General features: G+C 45.6%; 1 protein-coding gene and 1 long non-coding RNA gene across 10 annotated transcripts; one reads left to right on the top strand and one right to left on the bottom strand.

Moving 5' to 3' along the window:
- Positions 1–530: 530 nt before the first annotated feature.
- LOC127313610 (uncharacterized) lies at positions 531–5,157 on the bottom strand. 9 transcript variants are annotated; one of them, XR_007859128.2, is made up of 6 exons: positions 5,027–5,157; positions 2,635–2,841; positions 2,284–2,445; positions 2,031–2,103; positions 1,293–1,756; positions 531–1,143 (listed from the first exon to the last, which is right to left on the bottom strand). It is a non-coding gene; the product is annotated as an uncharacterized lncRNA (long non-coding RNA). The 9 variants fall into 9 exon arrangements; XR_007859130.2 differs by having other exon boundaries at positions 531–1,066; XR_007859129.2 differs by having other exon boundaries at positions 531–1,408; positions 1,646–1,756.
- Positions 5,158–10,078: 4,921 nt separating this feature from the next.
- LOC127315398 (uncharacterized) lies at positions 10,079–14,676 on the top strand. Its single transcript, XM_051345891.1, has 6 exons — positions 10,079–10,835; positions 10,944–11,159; positions 11,242–11,486; positions 11,573–11,713; positions 11,761–12,054; positions 12,169–14,676. Exons 1-6 carry the CDS (start codon positions 10,079–10,081, stop codon positions 14,674–14,676), a joined length of 4,161 nt encoding a protein of 1,386 aa, XP_051201851.1.
- Positions 14,677–18,369: the final 3,693 nt, after the last annotated feature.

Here is an 18,369-nt window from a genome sequence, read left to right as displayed (position 1 = left end):
TCCCAAGAAGTCGTTTGGTATCCACAGGGTCATTTGAGCCTGGAATCCTGTAATTCATTTTGGAATTCCATAGGTGGGCTGTTTGGTTGCCACATAATTGGACCGTCATTTCATTTAGGAAATCCAGCAAAATGATGCCATTGGTAAACACAATTCCGAGCTGAGACTTGTTATTTGTGTTTCTCTATGGAAGCCATTTAAAAATTCAATATTGAATTCTGCTGTCATTTGCAATTCCTGTGGCAACCAAACAAGTGTCCTTTTCTGGAATTACAATGTAAATTAAATGAATACATGTATTCATTTCAAAATGCTACAAACGAAATGAAAGCCTCGCTTCCAAACGACTTCTAACAGATTTCGCCATGTTACTTAACAATGTACACGTGCATTCTTGGAGGAGTAAAACTCTTTTTTATTGCATTAAAAATCAAAATCACAACCTGCCAACAGCTACCTACCATGCAACTACGTCACATGTATAATTCATGTACCAAGAATCAAAACAAATCAGAGATATCATATATTATAAACATCAAAGAAGTCAATACTGTTGATACTCGTATATCAAATTAAAACCATTATCTATCACAAGTCACGACAATAGCAGATAAAACATTGGTTTATAACAAAATCTTTGTTGCCCCTGCATGGAACTATCTCTAGATCCTTATGGCGTTTCCTTCGGAGGCACCTCCTCTTCACCTTCAGTTGCAACAACCTGCTGCCATACACCATTTCCATGTCTCCTTCAGCCATCTCTATAGTTGGACCATGCTCATCAGTTACTTCATCTGACACAGTAACATGTTCTTCAATATTGGCAAATATGACTTCTCCACTTCGATCAAGTTGTGAGAACACAATTTCTCTTTAAAACTAATTTTGCAGTTTGCCTAGTTCATTTCAGATTTGCATCTCTATACATCCATGCTACTGCTTTCAAGCTACAACTTTACAATCCACAGCAAAGCCACTACCCGCGCTACACTGATGCATCGTCAATTTGTTTCTCCACCCTCAGCGAAGTCACCGGCCAATGCGAGAGATAGTGAAGATAGCACTACTGCATTCAAGACACGTCATCAGAATGTACACTCTGTTTATAAGGTAGCTTTCGTCAAATAACTGCTCGAGAATAGTCTGCAATACAGATTTTGGAAGGACACATGTATGAAAAGTTCATTACTACGTAACCGATGGAAATAAGAGCACCGCTGAAAGTAGGAAAGGGCAATAAATAATAAAGATAACCCACAAAAACACTTAAATCACACTCCAATTATTCATACCTTTTGTAAGAAAAAGCGAATTTCGCTAACATGTCCTTGTGGTGGATCTGGCAGATAATATTCTACTTCAAGCCTGATGTCCAGTACATCACGCAGGCTCTTCATATATGCAGATACTAAAAGAAAAGAAAACTTATGCTAAATGTCTCACACACTGAAAATTATGGCCTCAAACAGTAGTGGAGAAATTTAATTAATGTTTAATTAGCCTCTCACCGGACCATTGAGACTACTTACTAAACTGAAACGGAATAAAACAAGGAGATCACATCATAACAGAAACAAGATAACAGACAACAGAGTCATATTAGCAGTTTGATTCTCATGTATGTAGATTTGTGGTCCTGAGATACCTGTAATTACAAGGGAATCTGAATCTCTGCTTGCCCACTTACGTACAGATTTTCACTATTCAAACCAATAGTATTATCTCCTCCACAAAGCAACATCCATGATATTTCCCTCTGTAAATGAACAATTGCATGCCATAAAGGAACGCAAAAACTGATCAAAGTAAAAATAATCATATAATTTTTTTTTACTTATGAACAAAACTACAATAGCCTCAGACAAGTCTCATGCCCTAACATGACAGAACCTGATTAGCTACAGTTCCAGTCAGAATAGTTTCTATAAATATTTTCATGATACATTAGTTTCAGTAGGCTGTTTTTCAAGCACCTGCAGATTCTCACCCACCATGAAATTAGTTCCGACCTTGCTACTACATGCACTTACATGTAGGCATTATGCATAGACCAATCCATGAGGCTCAGCTGAAGTCATCCCACAATGCAGGCTCATCCAGTGCCTAGAGGCAACAACATGAGAATTCATGTAATATTTGCAGCATAGAGTCTTCAAAATTTGTCACTTTGTGGAGGCAATAATAATACTCCAGGAACAAAGCAACCGAATTTAAATCTTTGGTATATAAAGGTGCAGAAGATAGTCGATGAAGGAAGAAAAGTCCCTCTCAGCAAAGGCTAACCTTGCGAGGGGATCTCGGGATCTTCCTGTGGGCGTGACACTCAGAACGACAGCACCGCGGACTGGGCAAGCACCTCAATGGAGGCGACATCGACAACTTGGACTGGCCAGCTGTCTGACTCCATCATCAGCACTGCAGATAGGTACTGCATAATCTTACTACCTTTGAAACACAAAAAAATTAGGTGGACAAAGTTTTCTATATATAATTGAACCAAGAATTATAAACTCCCTACAGATAATTTCAGTAACAAAGGAGAACTACGAAAACAACTTGATGCAAATCTGAACCAAATATCGACCATGTCATCCTACCAGTATAACAACTGAAAAGGATTGAAAAAAACTGCGCCTTGCAATTCGATGGTTGTGGCTCGGTCAATTCTCCACCAATGATTCGAGGGGCGATGACCCCGCTCTCTCCCCTTCCTCCATGCTATCCGCGTCTGTCCACGGCCGCTTGGCATACTGCAGCTCTCCTAGGCACTGGATTAACGATACGTTGTGCGGCCAGTGGCGATTCTAGAGTGTCAATGGAGGCTGGTCTCAAATCACCAAGCTAAAATCACTTTGCAGAATAAATGTGGCATATGACTCATATTCATTTATAAATCAACCAATTTTTATTAACAATTAATAAGTTGAAAAAAATGAGATATATATCTTGTTAAGTAGCTAAATTAACCTCCAAATGTTTGAATATACACCGCCAATTTTTTTTTTTTTTTTGACAGCTCAACGGTGGGGCAAAAAACCCCACCTGAAGTAGACTTTTTATTTCAACTCAGCAGCAGGTTCTTTACATCAATAGCTAGAGGAAGCAAACACAAGAGAGAACAACACACGCGAAGCTAGGGGTCACGTAGAGCTTGCTCGAAGTTGTGCAAGCCAGGCGTCAACCGGGTGCCGCGAGAAGCAGCGAGGCAGACGATGCAGCCACAGCTCACAGTGCTCAGCCAGCAGCAAGCCAAGTTGACGAGCCCGCATCCAGACGTCGTCGAAGACCTTGCGGTTTCGGCTTTTCCACGCAATCCAAAGGATAAGAAGCACCAGCGTGTGCCGAACGAAGGGAGCGTGCGCGTGGAGCGGGACGGCAAGCGCCGCGCAAACCCCCTCCAGGTCCCGCGCCGCGAGGTTCTTTACATCAATAGCTAGAGGAAGCAAACACAAGAGAGAACAACACACGCGAAGCTAGGGGTCACGTAGAGCTTGCTCGAAGTTGTGCAAGCCAGGCGTCAACCGGGTGCCGCGAGAAGCAGCGAGGCAGACCATGCAGCCACAGCTCACAGTGCTCAGCCAGCAGCAAGGCAAGTTGACGAGCCCGCATCCAGACGTCGTCGAAGACCTTGCGGTTTCGGCTTTTCCACGCAATCCAAAGGATAAGAAGCACCAGCGTGTGCCGAACGAAGGGAGCGTGCGCGTGGAGCGGGACGGCAAGCGCCGCGCAAACCCCCTCCAGGTCCCGCGCCGCGCCGGCCGTCGGAGCCCCGACGAGAGTAAAAAGAGGAGAAAGCCGCGTGCACCCGGCGAAGAGGTGGAGCAAGTCTTCGTTGGCATCGCAAAAGGGACAGCGAGGAGAGGGAAGAACTCCGTGCCGGTGCAGGAGCGCCCGAGTCCTCGTGTTACCGTGCCGCGCGATCCAGAAGAAGACGCGGACTTTCAGGGGAGCAAAATTCTCCCAGTTGTAGTCAGCCAGGGGTAGAGCAACACCGGTGGTGCACATGATGCCGCAGCCGCCGTGGAGAACGCTGTGCCACCCGGGAGGAGACGAGCGTCCGGGTCACTGGAAAGGGCGGCATGCTGCAGCGAGCCCACGAGCGAGCCCAGCTGCCCTTGCGCGGTGACCGTGAGGCGCGGCTGAAGCGGCAGCAGCAGCCGCCGTTCACGGAAGGCGTCGGCGACAGTGAGGGCAGGGTTCGTGCAGTGGGAGAGCAGCGCCGGAGTGCACGCAAACAGGGGCCCCGCAGCATGCCAGTTATCGAACCAGAACGACGTCGTCTCGCCATCACCCACGCGCACATTGGTGATGCCACGGTAGGTTGCGAAGAGTTGCTTGAACGCTCGCCAAGCGGGGGTGTCCTCCCGCGACGGCGGGTCGGTGATGCCGCTGGCACCGTACCAGCGTCGAACCCAACGAGTCCAGGGCGTGTCGTCGCCGCTGACGAGCTTATGGATGAACTTGAGCAGGAGGATCATGTTCTGGATATGAAGATCACGGACACCGAGTCCACCTTCCTTGCGTGAGCGACAAACATCAGACCAAGCCACCTGACAATCTCCACCGGAGCAAGCAGCCCTACCCTTCCAAAGCATTCCACGCCGCGGCCGGTTCATACGATCAAGCGTCGTCAACGGCAGCGGGATGACACTCATGGCAAACGACGGTAGGGCAGACAGGACTGCGTCAGTGAGTGTGAGACGAGATCCCAGGTTTAGGAGCGAACTCTTCCACCCAGGCGCCCGCTTCTCGACTTTCACGACAAGGTGTTGAAGGTCTTGGACTCGCAACTTACGTGCAGTTAGCGGCAAACCCAAATAAGTTTGGGGGAACGCAGCAGGCAAGCACCCAATCAAAGAAGCTAACTCCGCCGCATGATCAGCTGGGACATGAATTGGCACGAAAGCAGACTTGTGGAAGTTGATTTGCAGGCCGGTGGCGGTGGAGAACGAGCCAAATATAAAGGACATCAACAAGGTCCAGCTCAATTCTTTAGTAGTACACAAATCAATCCATAAACAATTACCTTGGAGAAGTGGCACGCTGTGGGCTGCACCCTAGGCCCTGAGCCCCTGACCGCTTCCATGCTCTCATAGTTCCGCGCCGCAGATTGTGGTTCCGCGCCATGGCTCTGTGCCGCCGCAGATTGCACAAGAACTTGAGAAAAGGGTGAATGAACGATCAGGTTCTTCCTGGAGGTCGTAGATTAAGTTTGCTTTGTTTGTTCTTCCCTGGTGCAGATACAAACTGAAAAACGCTCGAGCCTTACCTGATAAATCGCCCCTGCGTGCGGTGACCTTGATTGAAGCCGATCTTTGGACGGCGGCCTCCCTGCTTGGCGCCTGCTGCTAGGCGGAGGATTTGTTTGCCGTCGGTGGCTCCCCGAAGATGCAGTGCATCTTGGGCGCCTGGGATTCAACGATCAGGGCCGGCTCTGGCCCTAGGCGAACATGGGCAACGCCCATGGGCCACCGCCCTGGGGGGCCCATCAACACATCTCTCTTGAAATCTCTTCTATACATTCCCGCTCGAAAAGATCTGGAAAACGGCCACAAAGGCCCACATCGGGAGCGGGACAGTCAGATGGAAAGAAGCGGGAGGGCGATCGACTCGACTCCGTCTCCTGCTGTTCGCCTGTTCCATCACTGACTCGATCTATCAATCGCCTCTAGACCTCTGCCTCACCCATGAGGCCAGTACTCCCAGGTTCCTGCCCAGATCGCCACTCGCCAGCACCCAGCACCCACCGCCAGGCCTTGAGCGCCTTCGTTTTGATCGATCTTTCCTGATGCTTACTACTCTGGTAATTTCGCTCCACCTTTTTAGTTTACCAGTAGGAAATTCTATGTTCCTGACTTCCGGTCATCTGTGTAAACATTGTGATAGGTGTATTTGATTTCTTCATAATATGAGGTGTACAATGTTGAAATGAAATCATAAATCCGGTGCTACGAGAAGGAATGAAAAAAAAACAAGTGAATCAACTTATTGAATCACAAAGAGGTGCTTTAAATATCTATTTTTTTAGCAACAACTAGTGTTGATGACCATAGCGATAATCAAAGCAAGAATCGGATCCCGAACAAGATGATGATCAAAGATTAAGTGCAAACCATGATTTTGCATCTACAAATGTCTAATGAAGTTTCTTTGTGAAGAATTAAAGTATTATTGTCAATGGATTCATTGGAATTTTGTTTTATTTGAGGTAACAAACCATGACAACGATGTCCATGTCCCGCACCTTGAGCTGGATGAAGGGGCGACAAGAGGGTGAGGGTGTAGCAGGAGAAGCAGGGGTAGCGTTAGGGATGAGGAGGAGGATACTGGGAGGATGGACGACCTCGTGAGACAAGAAGAGGTACTGTAAATCTGATTTCCTGGAGTCCACCTCGAAATCCTCAACCTCCTGCGGCGGCGGCGATGAGGAGAGGGGTTGGCGACGGAGAGTGAATTTCGTGAGAACTGGATGCGCCAGCGGTGCGGGCTCTCGCGTGATGAGGTCTATGCAGAGGTATCGAAGGGCACGAAAGGCTTACTACTTAGTTATTTCCGTGTTTCTATTAAATTCCCGTGATTATGGTGATTCTGTAGTTATTGGTACATTATTTACTTCCATAATGTTTGATTCTGAAAGATTTTGACGTGCGGGGCAGCGCCTCATCCGATGGTTATGATTCTTCTTATGTCAGGGGAGTGTTCTTGACGGTCCGGATGCTTCCAATCTCCTTCACCAAACGCGTTGTACGACTTACGACCAACTCCAATATAATAGTAAAGAAATGAGCTTTTTAAGGTTCCCTATACCGCTAACTCTGGGGTGGGGATGGGGCGGTATATAATATACATCTAGAAATTTTAACATACACAGTATTTTCTAAATTTTCATCTACTTGGCTTAGTCTAGACTATACGCTGGGTCTAAAAACGAAAATCTGGATAATCTTCAGAAAATAAAGAAAAATTAATCGTGGGAGGTACTGTGCGTTCGGCCGAAGCAATAGGTATCTATCCCAGGCTATACTCTATCGCTCCATTTCCCATCGCAAGGTGTGACAGATTGGCAAGCAGAAAAAAATACACTACTTCTCTCTATTTTAATCATCGTCGCATCGTATGTACGTGGCTGCGTCAGCACTGAGAGTGATACTGGCTAGCTACAGCCTAGGCACGCCACCAGTAGTTTGTTGGCTACCTACTGATCGACAATGAACGACGGCTAATCTAATCTAATCTAAATCTAAAATTAAAACTACTTATAAAAGCACGAAGTTGGCAGAAACATCCAATCACAGCCTTCTATTCCATCTAATCTAACGGCACATATGACTCCAATGACATTGCACAACGCCACCACCAACTATCCAATTCACACGCCATCATCACAAAATAACTTCCTTATTTACACGCTCTCCATCAATTTCGCGATTGCATTCCATGTCACAGAAAATAATTCCATGGTTGCATGCATGCATAATTTACGGAATTCCCTATCAATTTCGCGATTTCATTCCATGTCACGCAAATAATTCTGCAACTACAACGCCACCATCGCGGATAGTGCATGGGCCATCCGTGCTCGCCTCAGTTCTGCTCCGCCGTCGCCGCCGTCTACGACCATTACGCCAGCACCCCCATGCCGTCTCCGCTGTGATCTGTCGCCGCAGTCGCAACCGCCAAACCACGACATCGCACGCCCGACGTGCCACCAGCAATTCACCACCACCGCCACTCCGTGAGTATCACCTCAACCTCGGACGACCTTCTTCAACTGCACTAGAGCGATTTCCAGGCCTGCAAGGTGAGACGTTCTGAATAGTGAATAAACTAATTATGCAACACAAAAATTTAGGTATTTCTAAATCATCAGATGAGTTGTTATGTCGCAACCGTGCATCAGGACAAAACAATATCTAAAATTTAACTATGATGATCTTCCTACACTCATGTGCTGATCAAAGCAAACTTTCATGATCTTGTAATTGCATTTTTTGCTCTTACCAGATGGCACATCAATCAAATGATTCAGTCTTTCCCCGGCGAAAACGCCCCCCATTTCAAGACATAACGAATACATCGCCATCAGGTACTGTTATTGGCTTACATTACATATCTACCGTCTCTTCAGTTCGGCTGACTGTTGGCATGCTGAAACAGGCTAGACCACCAATGAGGAAGTTGCAACGCCCCCAGGTGCCGGAGATATTTCGCAAGTTCATCAACCTGCTCCAAAAAAATAGAGGGGGAGACGCTCCCCATTTCAAGATATAACAAACACAACGCCATCAGGTATTCTTATGGGCTTACATTATCCACCAGATCTTCACTTCGGCTGACTGTTGACATGCTGAAACAGGCCAGACCACCAACGAAGTTGCAACGTCCACAGGTGCCGGAGATACTTCACAGGTTGATCAATCTGCTCCAAAAAAACAGAGGGGTCAAGGATGGTATGGACGAATGACTGAACAACAAAGAGCGCAGTACGCCAGTACCTACTCAAACAGCGTGAAGCACGACAACGAAAACGTGACCTTGCAGAGTCCATAAAAAATAGGCCACCTGGTAATCTGGTATTACAAATATCTTAATCTACCAAATGCAACGCCGCGGTATTTATGTTTTTTTGTCCACAAATCTGTAGTTGTTTCCAAACCTGAATACCCCACTGTGAGCACTATGAGGGATAGTACAATTGCTACCACGCAGCAGTCCAATGTCACGCGAGGTACACACATACATAATCACATTACATATTTAGTCTCACCTATGAAAACGTTTATGCACTTTCATCCTTTCATTTCAACACTGTTTTAAATGTTCTATGTCTGGACATTCGCAGATGTTATTGTAACTCCTCTGACCAGGATATGATATTGGCTTGAGAAGACATTTGTCATCCTTTTACTTCAATAGTGTTTCTCCTATAAATATTATCCATTTTTTCAAGCCAATAACATGGTTTTTGTTCTTACCATTACTAGGCACGGTAACAAATTTGATTGGAACTCCCAAGCAAACTGTGCAATCATCTCCAACTTATCTAGGAAAACGACCCATGAACTGTATTACTGAGCGATACTCACATGAAAATATTATAGGGAAAAACAATCAACGTTTAAATGGGTCAATGCATTACTCTCCTGCCACACCTAACACCATAAACATCAACATCCGGTTGTATCAGTCCAATATGAGTGCAATTCAAAGTGATAATTTTGTCCGGAACTTGCTACCAAGCTTTCAATCTGGATGCGCCACCCCAGGTAAACACTTCATATATATGGTTTATAGTTTTCATATGCTTACCCAGTACATATTTATTTAATATTTCCTAATTTCTCAACAGATCAACAATCACCTGGGAGATTCGTACTTCAAGATTCTCCTAAGCTAACTGCAGCAGAAACAAAAAGGATGCGAGAGAGAGGCCGATACACTTCAATGAGTCCCGATCAAATGGATGGTCTCCTCAAGAAAAGACGAGATTACAATGTTAGGAGGAGAAGCACTAGACCATCAAACTGTACTGCTGAGACGTCTCCAGGTATAGTGCATGCAACATAAGCGCATTGTACATCTAGATTATTATAGCTTACCATTTCTTACAGTTTAATTATAATTTTACCTACAAGAAAATGACCAATTAGACGATTCATACGGTTTATTTGAGCCTGTTGATCAAGCACCACAGTTTGAAGGTACATAGATGCACAACTATTGTTTCTATTTTTTATATCTTCATCTATTTCTCAATCAAAATCTTGCCTACATGGATGCCCGATCGCAGTACACCATGGTGAAGCTCCAGACGATGAGCTTGACGAGGAAGCAAGAATATTTAGTGGACAACGTAAGAACATTTCCAAATTTATTACTAATATTTTTAATCAAGTGTTCATGATTTATTACTCATATATTGCAATTTCTAGGTGTTGAGTACGAAACGTACCATGGAGAACGACATACTACTAAAGGAATACAAATAAATAATAATATTGCTGATGTCATCTACCAAAACTTACCAAAAAAACACCATGTCCTCAAAAAGGCAGAAGACTGTGACCACTGTGGAGCAATGCGGTTTCAGTTCGAGGGGCCTGCATTTTGCTGTAGAAAAGGAAGAGTCGGTGTGTTCATTCCGGAAGTTCCAGAGGAGTTGAAACGTTTGTGGACAAGTCAGGAAGATGAGGATGCTAAATATTTCAGAAAGAATATCCGCTATTTCAACTCCCACTTCTCATTTACAAGTCTTGGGGTTACACTTGACCGCCAAGTTAGCACTGCGAAAGGAACTGGCAACTATACATTTCGGGCACATGGCATATTGTACTACAAAATGGATGATCTGGTACCGGGTGAGAATGGGCCACGACACCTGCAGCTTTATATTTACGATAGCGATGAATCCTTGTCTCATAGGGTCCAGAGGTCTCCTGATCTTAATGTAGATCTCATTCGGAAAATCCTGAAAATACTTGAGAACAATCCTTATGTGCAGACTTTCAAGAGTGTTGGGTCATTTTCGAATCTAGATGAGTACAGAATTGAGCTCAACACAAATATAACCCTGGACCAGCGTCGGTACAATGCCCCCACGGCATCTGAAGTGGCTGCGATATGGGTTGAAGGAAACGACCCGATGAACTGCTTCGATAGGAGTGTTGTCGTGCATGGAAAAGGAGGTGATCCCTTGTATATTAGAGCTTACTATGGGTGCTATGATCCCTTGGCATATCCATTATTTTTTCCGGGTGGGGAGACCGGCTGGAATCGTAAGATGCCATATCTTGAGCCTCCTCAGGATTTAGCGGACAATTCTGATTTAGCAACAGGTGTGTATGTATAACGCCTCAATTTTTTACTTACTATTCTTTGAGAATACTTACGAGCAAATATGCTTTTACTCATGACATTATAATTAACAGATTACTTTATTTCAGCTCCAGTTGGTACGTCTACACGACAAGAAGTCCAGTCAAGTGATTTACCCGGACAAGATGAAGACCAAGCCAGTGATTTACCTAGACGAGATGAAAACCATACTAATGATTTACCTGGACAAGATGAAGAACATGCTACTGAGGCACCTGGACAAGATGAAGAACATGCTACTGAGGCACCTAGACAAGATGAAGAACAAGCTACCGATCCAACAGGCATGGTCATCATTGATAATTTTAAATCATTTAACAAACAACAACCCAACTTATTATATTTTGTAACCATTTGAATGTGTAGATGATGTCAATGGCAACCAATATGATGATCTTATCGACCTAGCACAGTCCAGTAAATTCGTTAGCGCGAGGGAGTACTATTGTTTCAAGTTGCAAATCCGGAAGGGGCTCTTTAACATCATCTTGTTCGGGGGGCGCCTCTTCCAACAATGGGCTGTTGATATGTACATCAAGATAGAAACTATGCGGCTTGACTGGTACTCGAAGCCGAGCAATCAAAAGACTATACGAGCTGACCTCTACCAGGTAATAACATGCACTTATGAAGGGTATTATTAATGTTTCAGAAATAAAAAAAATGTCCTCATTTCTGAGTTTTTTCTATTGTACAGGGTCTGGTTGACACCATTGATGCTGGCGAGGCACGTGGGGATCGGATTGGCAAAAGAATTGTGCTCCCATGTACTTTTCCAGGCGGTGACAGAGACATGCAGAGGAGGTTCCTTGATGCTATGGCTATAGTCCAACGTTGGGTAAACCGGATTATTTTATCACAATGACTTGCAACCCGTATTGGGAGGAAATAACAGAGAAACTATTGCCCGGTCAGCTGCCACAAGATCGTCCAGATCTGGTGGCAAGAGTTTACAAGGCTAAGCAGCGAGATATGATGGATTTGTTGATCAAGGGTAAGCATTTTGGAGCAGTCGCAGCTTACGTACATGTGACCGAGTTTCAGAAAAGAGGTTTGCCGCATGAGCATATCCTTCTTATTATGAAATCGGATAGCAAGTTAAAAACCCCAGATGACTATGATCGGGTGATATCTGCTGAGATACCAGACAAAGAGAAGTTCCCTGTTCTACATGATCTGGTAGTCAAACACATGTTGCATGGACCCTGTGGTGCGTTGAAGAAAAGTTGTCCTTGCATGATTGATGGACAATGTCATTTCCATTATCCTCGACAATTTTGCAGCCATACACAGCAAGGAAAAGATTCATATCCCATCTACAGAAGGAGGGACGATGGGTGTGTAGTTAAGATCAGAGGAGCAGAATTGGACAATAGATGGGTGGTCCCTTACAACCCTTTTCTTCTCATGCGATACAACTGCCACATTAATGTTGAAGCTTGCTCGAGCATCAAGGCGGTCAAGTATTTGTTCAAGTACATCTACAAAGGACATGATAGAACATCATTTGCATTCGAGAAGGATGTCATCAATGCCGGGGGAATCATCAATGAAATTCGTCAGTATAGGGATGCACGCTATATATCTCCTCCAGAGGCTATTTATAGGATTTTCTGTTTTCACATGTTTGGTGTTAGTCCGTCTGTTCTGCAACTCCAGCTTCATTTGGAGAACATGCATACTGTTGCCTTCAAAGCATGTGATAATTTGGAGGATGTTGTTGCTAAACCATCGTCTTCTAAATCCATGCTTACTGAGTACTTTGATATGAACCATAAGTATGCAGAGGCACGGAAATGGCTTTATAGAGAGTTTCCAGAACACTATAGGTGGATTAACGGAGATAAGAAGTGGCAGAAGAGAAAAAATAAGAGATCACAGATCGGACGACTGGTGTATGCACACCCGGCCGAAGGAGAGAGGTACTACTTGCGGGTGCTCCTAAGTCATGTGCGAGGTGCCACTTCGTTTGATGACTTAAAAACAGTAAATGGCAAGTTGTGTGGTTCCTTCAGAGAGGCGTGTGAGCACTTAGGCCTCATTGAGCACGACAAGTCCATTGATGATTGCATGACGGAGGCAGCCAGATTTCAGATGCCTTATGCTCTTAGACGGTTGTTTGCAACTATACTGGTATTCTGCGAGGCAACAGAAATCCGACAACTGTGGGACAAACATCTAGCATCGATGTCTGAGGATTACCGCCGCAATCAATCCAATGAGGCGACACTTGAGCAGATGGTCCTTAGAGATATCAGGGATCTTGTGCAATCTATGGGAAAGGATATTAAAAGCTATGGATTTCCGGATCTGGTTGAGACAGACGGTTCTTCTGACGCTGATTATAGAGAGGTATATGAGGAGAGACAACTCACCGCAGACCAAGAACATCTAGATCTAATTGAACGTTTAAATAGTGAGCAGCTAGCTGGTTTCAATGACATATTGGATCATGTGAGGAACCAAAAAGGCCAGATATTTTTTGTTGATGGTCCAGGAGGCACTGGGAAGACGTACTTGTACAAGGCTTTGCTTGCGAAGGTGCGTGACATGGGCCTAATAGCAATTGCAACTGCTACATCAGGTATAGCTGCGTCAATAATGCCTGGAAGCCGAACTGCACACTCCAGGTTTAAAATTCCAATCAAGCTCACTGACTACAGCATGTGTGGTTTCACAAAGCAGAGTGGTACAGCGGAGTTGCTTAAACAAGCGTCCTTGATAATTTGGGACGAAGTCGCTATGACAAAGCGTCAAGCTGTTGAGACGCTTGATAGATCACTCCAAGATATAATGGGATGTCCTTTGCCATTTGGGGGGAAGGTTGTTGTCTTTGGTGGGGATTTTAGGCAGGTCCTTCCTGTTGTCACACGAGGGACAAGAGCACAGATCACCGATGCAACACTGCTGAAATCCTATCTGTGGGAGAAGATCCGCAAGATTCGCCTCACACGCAATATGCGTGCACAGACCGACCCTTGGTTTTCTGAATACCTCCTAAGGATCGGCAGTGGAACAGAAGAGACAATTAGCGACGACTATGTGCGTCTCCCAGATGACATTGTGATCGGCTATACTGAGGATGGGAAAGCAATTAACAAACTCATCGAAGATGTCTTCCCATCACTGCACGCCAATGCTACCTCAAGGGAGTACATGAGCACACGTGCAATTCTTTCAACCAAGAATGAGCATGTGGATGACCTCAATGACAAAATGATCTCCAGGTTTCCAGGCGAGGAAAAGGTATACCATAGCTTCGACTCAATCGAGGATGACTTGCAGAATAATTACACGATTGACTTTTTAAACTCGATCACACCAAATGGCTTGCCCCCGCATACCTTGAAGGTAAAGGTCAACTGCCCGGTCATTCTGCTACGTAACCTAGACCCTCATAATGGCTTGTGCAATGGAACACGGCTCATGATCAGAGCCTTCCAGGATAATGCAATTGACGCAGAGATTGTTGGTGGTCAGCATGCTGGAAAGAGGGTGTTCATACCTAGGATCCCTATGTCGCCCTCGGAGGATACCTCACTTCCCTTCAAGTTTAAGAGAAAACAGTTCCCGATCCGCATGAGTTTTGCGATGACTATTAACAAGGCACAGGGTCAGACCATCCCGAACGTCGGTATTTACCTTCCCGAGCCCGTGTTCTCCCATGGTCAGTTGTATGTTGCATTGTCAAGGGGCGTCTCAAGGCAGACGACACGAATTTTGGCCAAACCGAACAAGGAGGTTGATAAATCTGGGAGAAGCACCAAGAACATTGTTTATAGAGATGTGTTGGAGGGATGAGGCAGGTGCGTGCTTCCATGATTTGTTTGCACCTATGCTTTTGTATCTATCTAACTACTTTTGGACATAACATTTTTCATTTTTTATTACTTGCAGTTTCTGATCAGATGAGACTATATAAGCATGAAAGAAGAATGATGTCCATGTGAGCTCAACTCTCTATATTGATGTCGGTTTTTCAGTGTGATGATGTACTTGTAAAGTTGTGACATCTCAACTGTCCAAAACTGATCTGGTGGTCTTTAAATGTGTCGCGGCTCTGAGTAATGCTAACAATACTTTGCTATTATAATATTACCTTTTACCTAGAGCTGAATAGCAATATACATATAACTGTATTACTTAAATTATCTTTCCATTAATATCTTAATTAAAAGAGCCAACTAGGCTACTGATATTGTCACACCTCTACATTGTTTTAGATAAATGCTAATTTACTAAGTAAACTATTGCAGGAATCAAACAAATCATGTCTTTGCCCCAGACCAACACATAACTTGTGACCACTACTACCGAGAACTCTGGTGAATTTCAGTTGGGCACCTACAGGTTTCGTGATCTGCTCAAGGACGATGCTGAATTTCTTGTCAGCAAAAATAGCACTAGGAATATCACAGGTTGCAGATAGCAGCTGACAGAATGTCCTTATGCCCATGTATAATTTTTTTTATTGTAAGATAGAGTATTATGTTCTGAAATTTCTGATGTTTGGTAGCAATTCATGTTATAGGATGATGGAATTAATCACTGTAAAATTTTGTAATGCTTGTGATCTTTTAACTTCACTGGTTTGAGTTCGTGAACCAAATGGATGATTTTTCAGTTTGCAGCATAGGCATATTGATCTTTGCGTTTTACATCAGCTGCAACCTTCTACTCTGTAGGTGATATTTTACTAAATCAAAAGTATAGTTTGCTGCCCTTAGTTTGTTTCACATGTCATGGCTCAATCATGGCCATCTATGAGTACCATATACTGTACACTTGCAAAGGAAAAGAAAACAGTGCATACGGACTCCAATCTACTTGATGAAACAAGGAAACAAGTGTCCCTAAAATGCTTATCATACCTATGGTACTAAACCGATGAATGCCTCTGTTCGTTGTATCAAGCAATCATGAGCAACATAAAATTTGATTTTGGAGAATCAAAGTCTATTCAAAACGGAATGGAGGAATTTAGTTAATCCATTGCTTTCAGTAACTACAAACTATAGTACAATAATCAAATTTCTGGGAGGAATCAAGAATAAGCCGAGAACAAGGTGGGCAAGGAATTACCATTCAGGAAAGAGGTTGAAAGGGGCATCATCCACTCCGGGAGCATGCCATTCTTGGGCGTTCCGGTTCGCTCCAACCTGCCGGAGCAGGACGTCCTCGGAGGTCGCTCCGGTTAACCGTCTAGACCCGCGGGCGTAGGTGGCTGGCGCTGTGAAGTGTGGAGTCAGCGAACGCGCGCCTTCTGCCTCCATTGGCGCCTGCCCCAGGGTTACCTGGCCTTCGGAGAGCCTCCTCCTACCGCCTGGTCTCCGGTGCCTCTTCGGGCTCTCCGGCGATCTTAATCGAGGACGAACGAAGGGGAACATCAAGGGTGTGCCACCGGCGCGACCTAATTCGTGGCAGCGGCGGGGTGTGTGGAGTTATCGAGGCCAGCGGTGAGTAAGGGGAAGCTGCAGAGGTCAGCGGCGGGGAGGCAGGGGCACGAGCTGCCGGTCGCCGGCGTTGTGCAGAAAGGGGTCTGGGCGGTCGAGAGGGGGAAGAGTAGGCAGTGGGGGAGCGACATGTCCTTCTATTTCTGTTGTTGACTTGCTGTCGATATGAATGATTGTACCCAGTAAAAACAAGGAGAGAGAGAGGCAGCAACGATCCAGCTTCACTCTACAGTAGTATTACTACGAGTACTTTTTTAAGGAAACTGCTGGGCGTCCCCCGGGGATCTGATTCCCCAGCCCCGGGTCCCCAGCCGTCGGATCAACCATTTTGACGGTTAGATTCGTATGTAGCAAAAAAAATATCTCCGGCAGCAAAAAATCACCCCCGGCAGCAAATGACTGAAGCAAAAAACGGTTCGTTCAGAAAAAGAAAATAAAAAGGCTGGGCTCGCCGGAGACCTCACCGGAGACCACGTAGCAAACATATTACACAGATGTAGCAAAACCGCAAATAAATTGTAGCAAATTTTTTTATTCATATGCTGCAAATCCTCTAAGACATCAACGGAGACATCGCCTGCAGCCGGCAGCAACGCCGTCCGAGGTTGCAGCAACTCCGTCCGTCCAGGACAGCAACGCCACAACCTGCTAGTAGCAACGCCCTATGCCTATGGTAGTAAAAAAAAAACGAACAACTCATCGGAGAGCTCACCGGAGATCTGGTACCAAAATTTTGTGCTTCCGTAGTAAAACTGCATACCGGGGTTGTAGCAATAACAATTTCATTCTATGATGGAAATCCAAGTACTACAGTTGTAGCAATTCGTAGACACCAAAATAGCAAAAAGTTTCTTCCTATGACACAAATTCGAAGAGCATATGGTACAAAAATTCAGAAGGATTGACGTCAATCGGTAGCATCACCATGAACGTCTGGTAGCATCTCCGCCCTGGCTTCCTAGCATCGAACAACAGCACAAATAGTAGAGGCCGCGAACCACTGTCGCGTGTGGCCCGAGCAAGACGAGGAAGGCTCGTGCCGCCTTAGCGGATGGACGCCGGTGATGAGAGTCCCGGCGGCGACGGTTATAGGTGCGGCAGAGGAGGAGCATGATGTCGTGCCGCCGTGGGCGCGGGGGAGGAGCAACACGAGGTTTTGAGCGCCATGGGCGCGGGGGATGAGCAGCACGAGGTCGTGAGCGCGGCGGGGCGACGGAGCAGCAAACCATGCTGCTACTCCCCGCCGGTAGCCGGAGCTCGGTGATACGTCTCCGACGTATCGATAATTTCTTATGTTCCATGCCACATTATTGATGTTATCTACATGTTTTATGCACACTTTATGTCATATTCGTGCATTTTCTGGAACTAACCTATTAACAAGATGCCGAAGTGCCAGTTCCTGTTTTCTGCTGTTTTTGGTTTCAGAAATCCTAGTAACGAAATATTCTCGGAATCGGACGAAATCAACGCCCAGGTTCCTATTTTTCCCGGAACCATCCAGAACACCCGAGAGCCGCCAGAGGGGAGCCCTGGGGGCCCCACACCACACCCTGGCGCGGCCAGAGGGGGGGCCGCGCCGCCCTATGGTGTGGGCCCCCCAGAAGCCCTCCTGCGCCGCCTCTTCGCCTATATAAAGCCTCCGTCGCGAAAACCCTGATGCGTTCGACGAAAACCACAGAAACCTTCCAGAGCCACCGCCATCGCGAGGCCAAGATCTGGGGGACAGGAGTCTCTGTTCCGGCACGCTGCCGGAGCGGGGAAGTGCCCCCGGAAGGCTTCTCCATCGACACCGCTGCCATCTCCACCGCCATCTTCATCACCGCTGCTACTCCCATGAGGAGGGAGTAGTTCTCCATCGAGGCTCGGGGCTGTACCGGTAGCTATGTGGTTAATCTCTCTCCATGTACTTCAATACAATGATCTCATGAGCTGCTTTACATGATTGAGATTCATATGAGTTTTGTATCACAATTCATCTATGTGCTACTCTAGTGATGTTATTAAAGTAGTTCTATTCCGCCTGCACGTGTGTAAAGGT

The sequence above is a fragment of the Lolium perenne genome, chromosome 7 (genome assembly GCF_019359855.2).
Source record: "Lolium perenne isolate Kyuss_39 chromosome 7, Kyuss_2.0, whole genome shotgun sequence".
NCBI classification, from domain to species: domain Eukaryota; kingdom Viridiplantae; phylum Streptophyta; class Magnoliopsida; order Poales; family Poaceae; genus Lolium; species Lolium perenne.
This window is presented reverse-complemented; position numbering and strand designations above follow the sequence as displayed.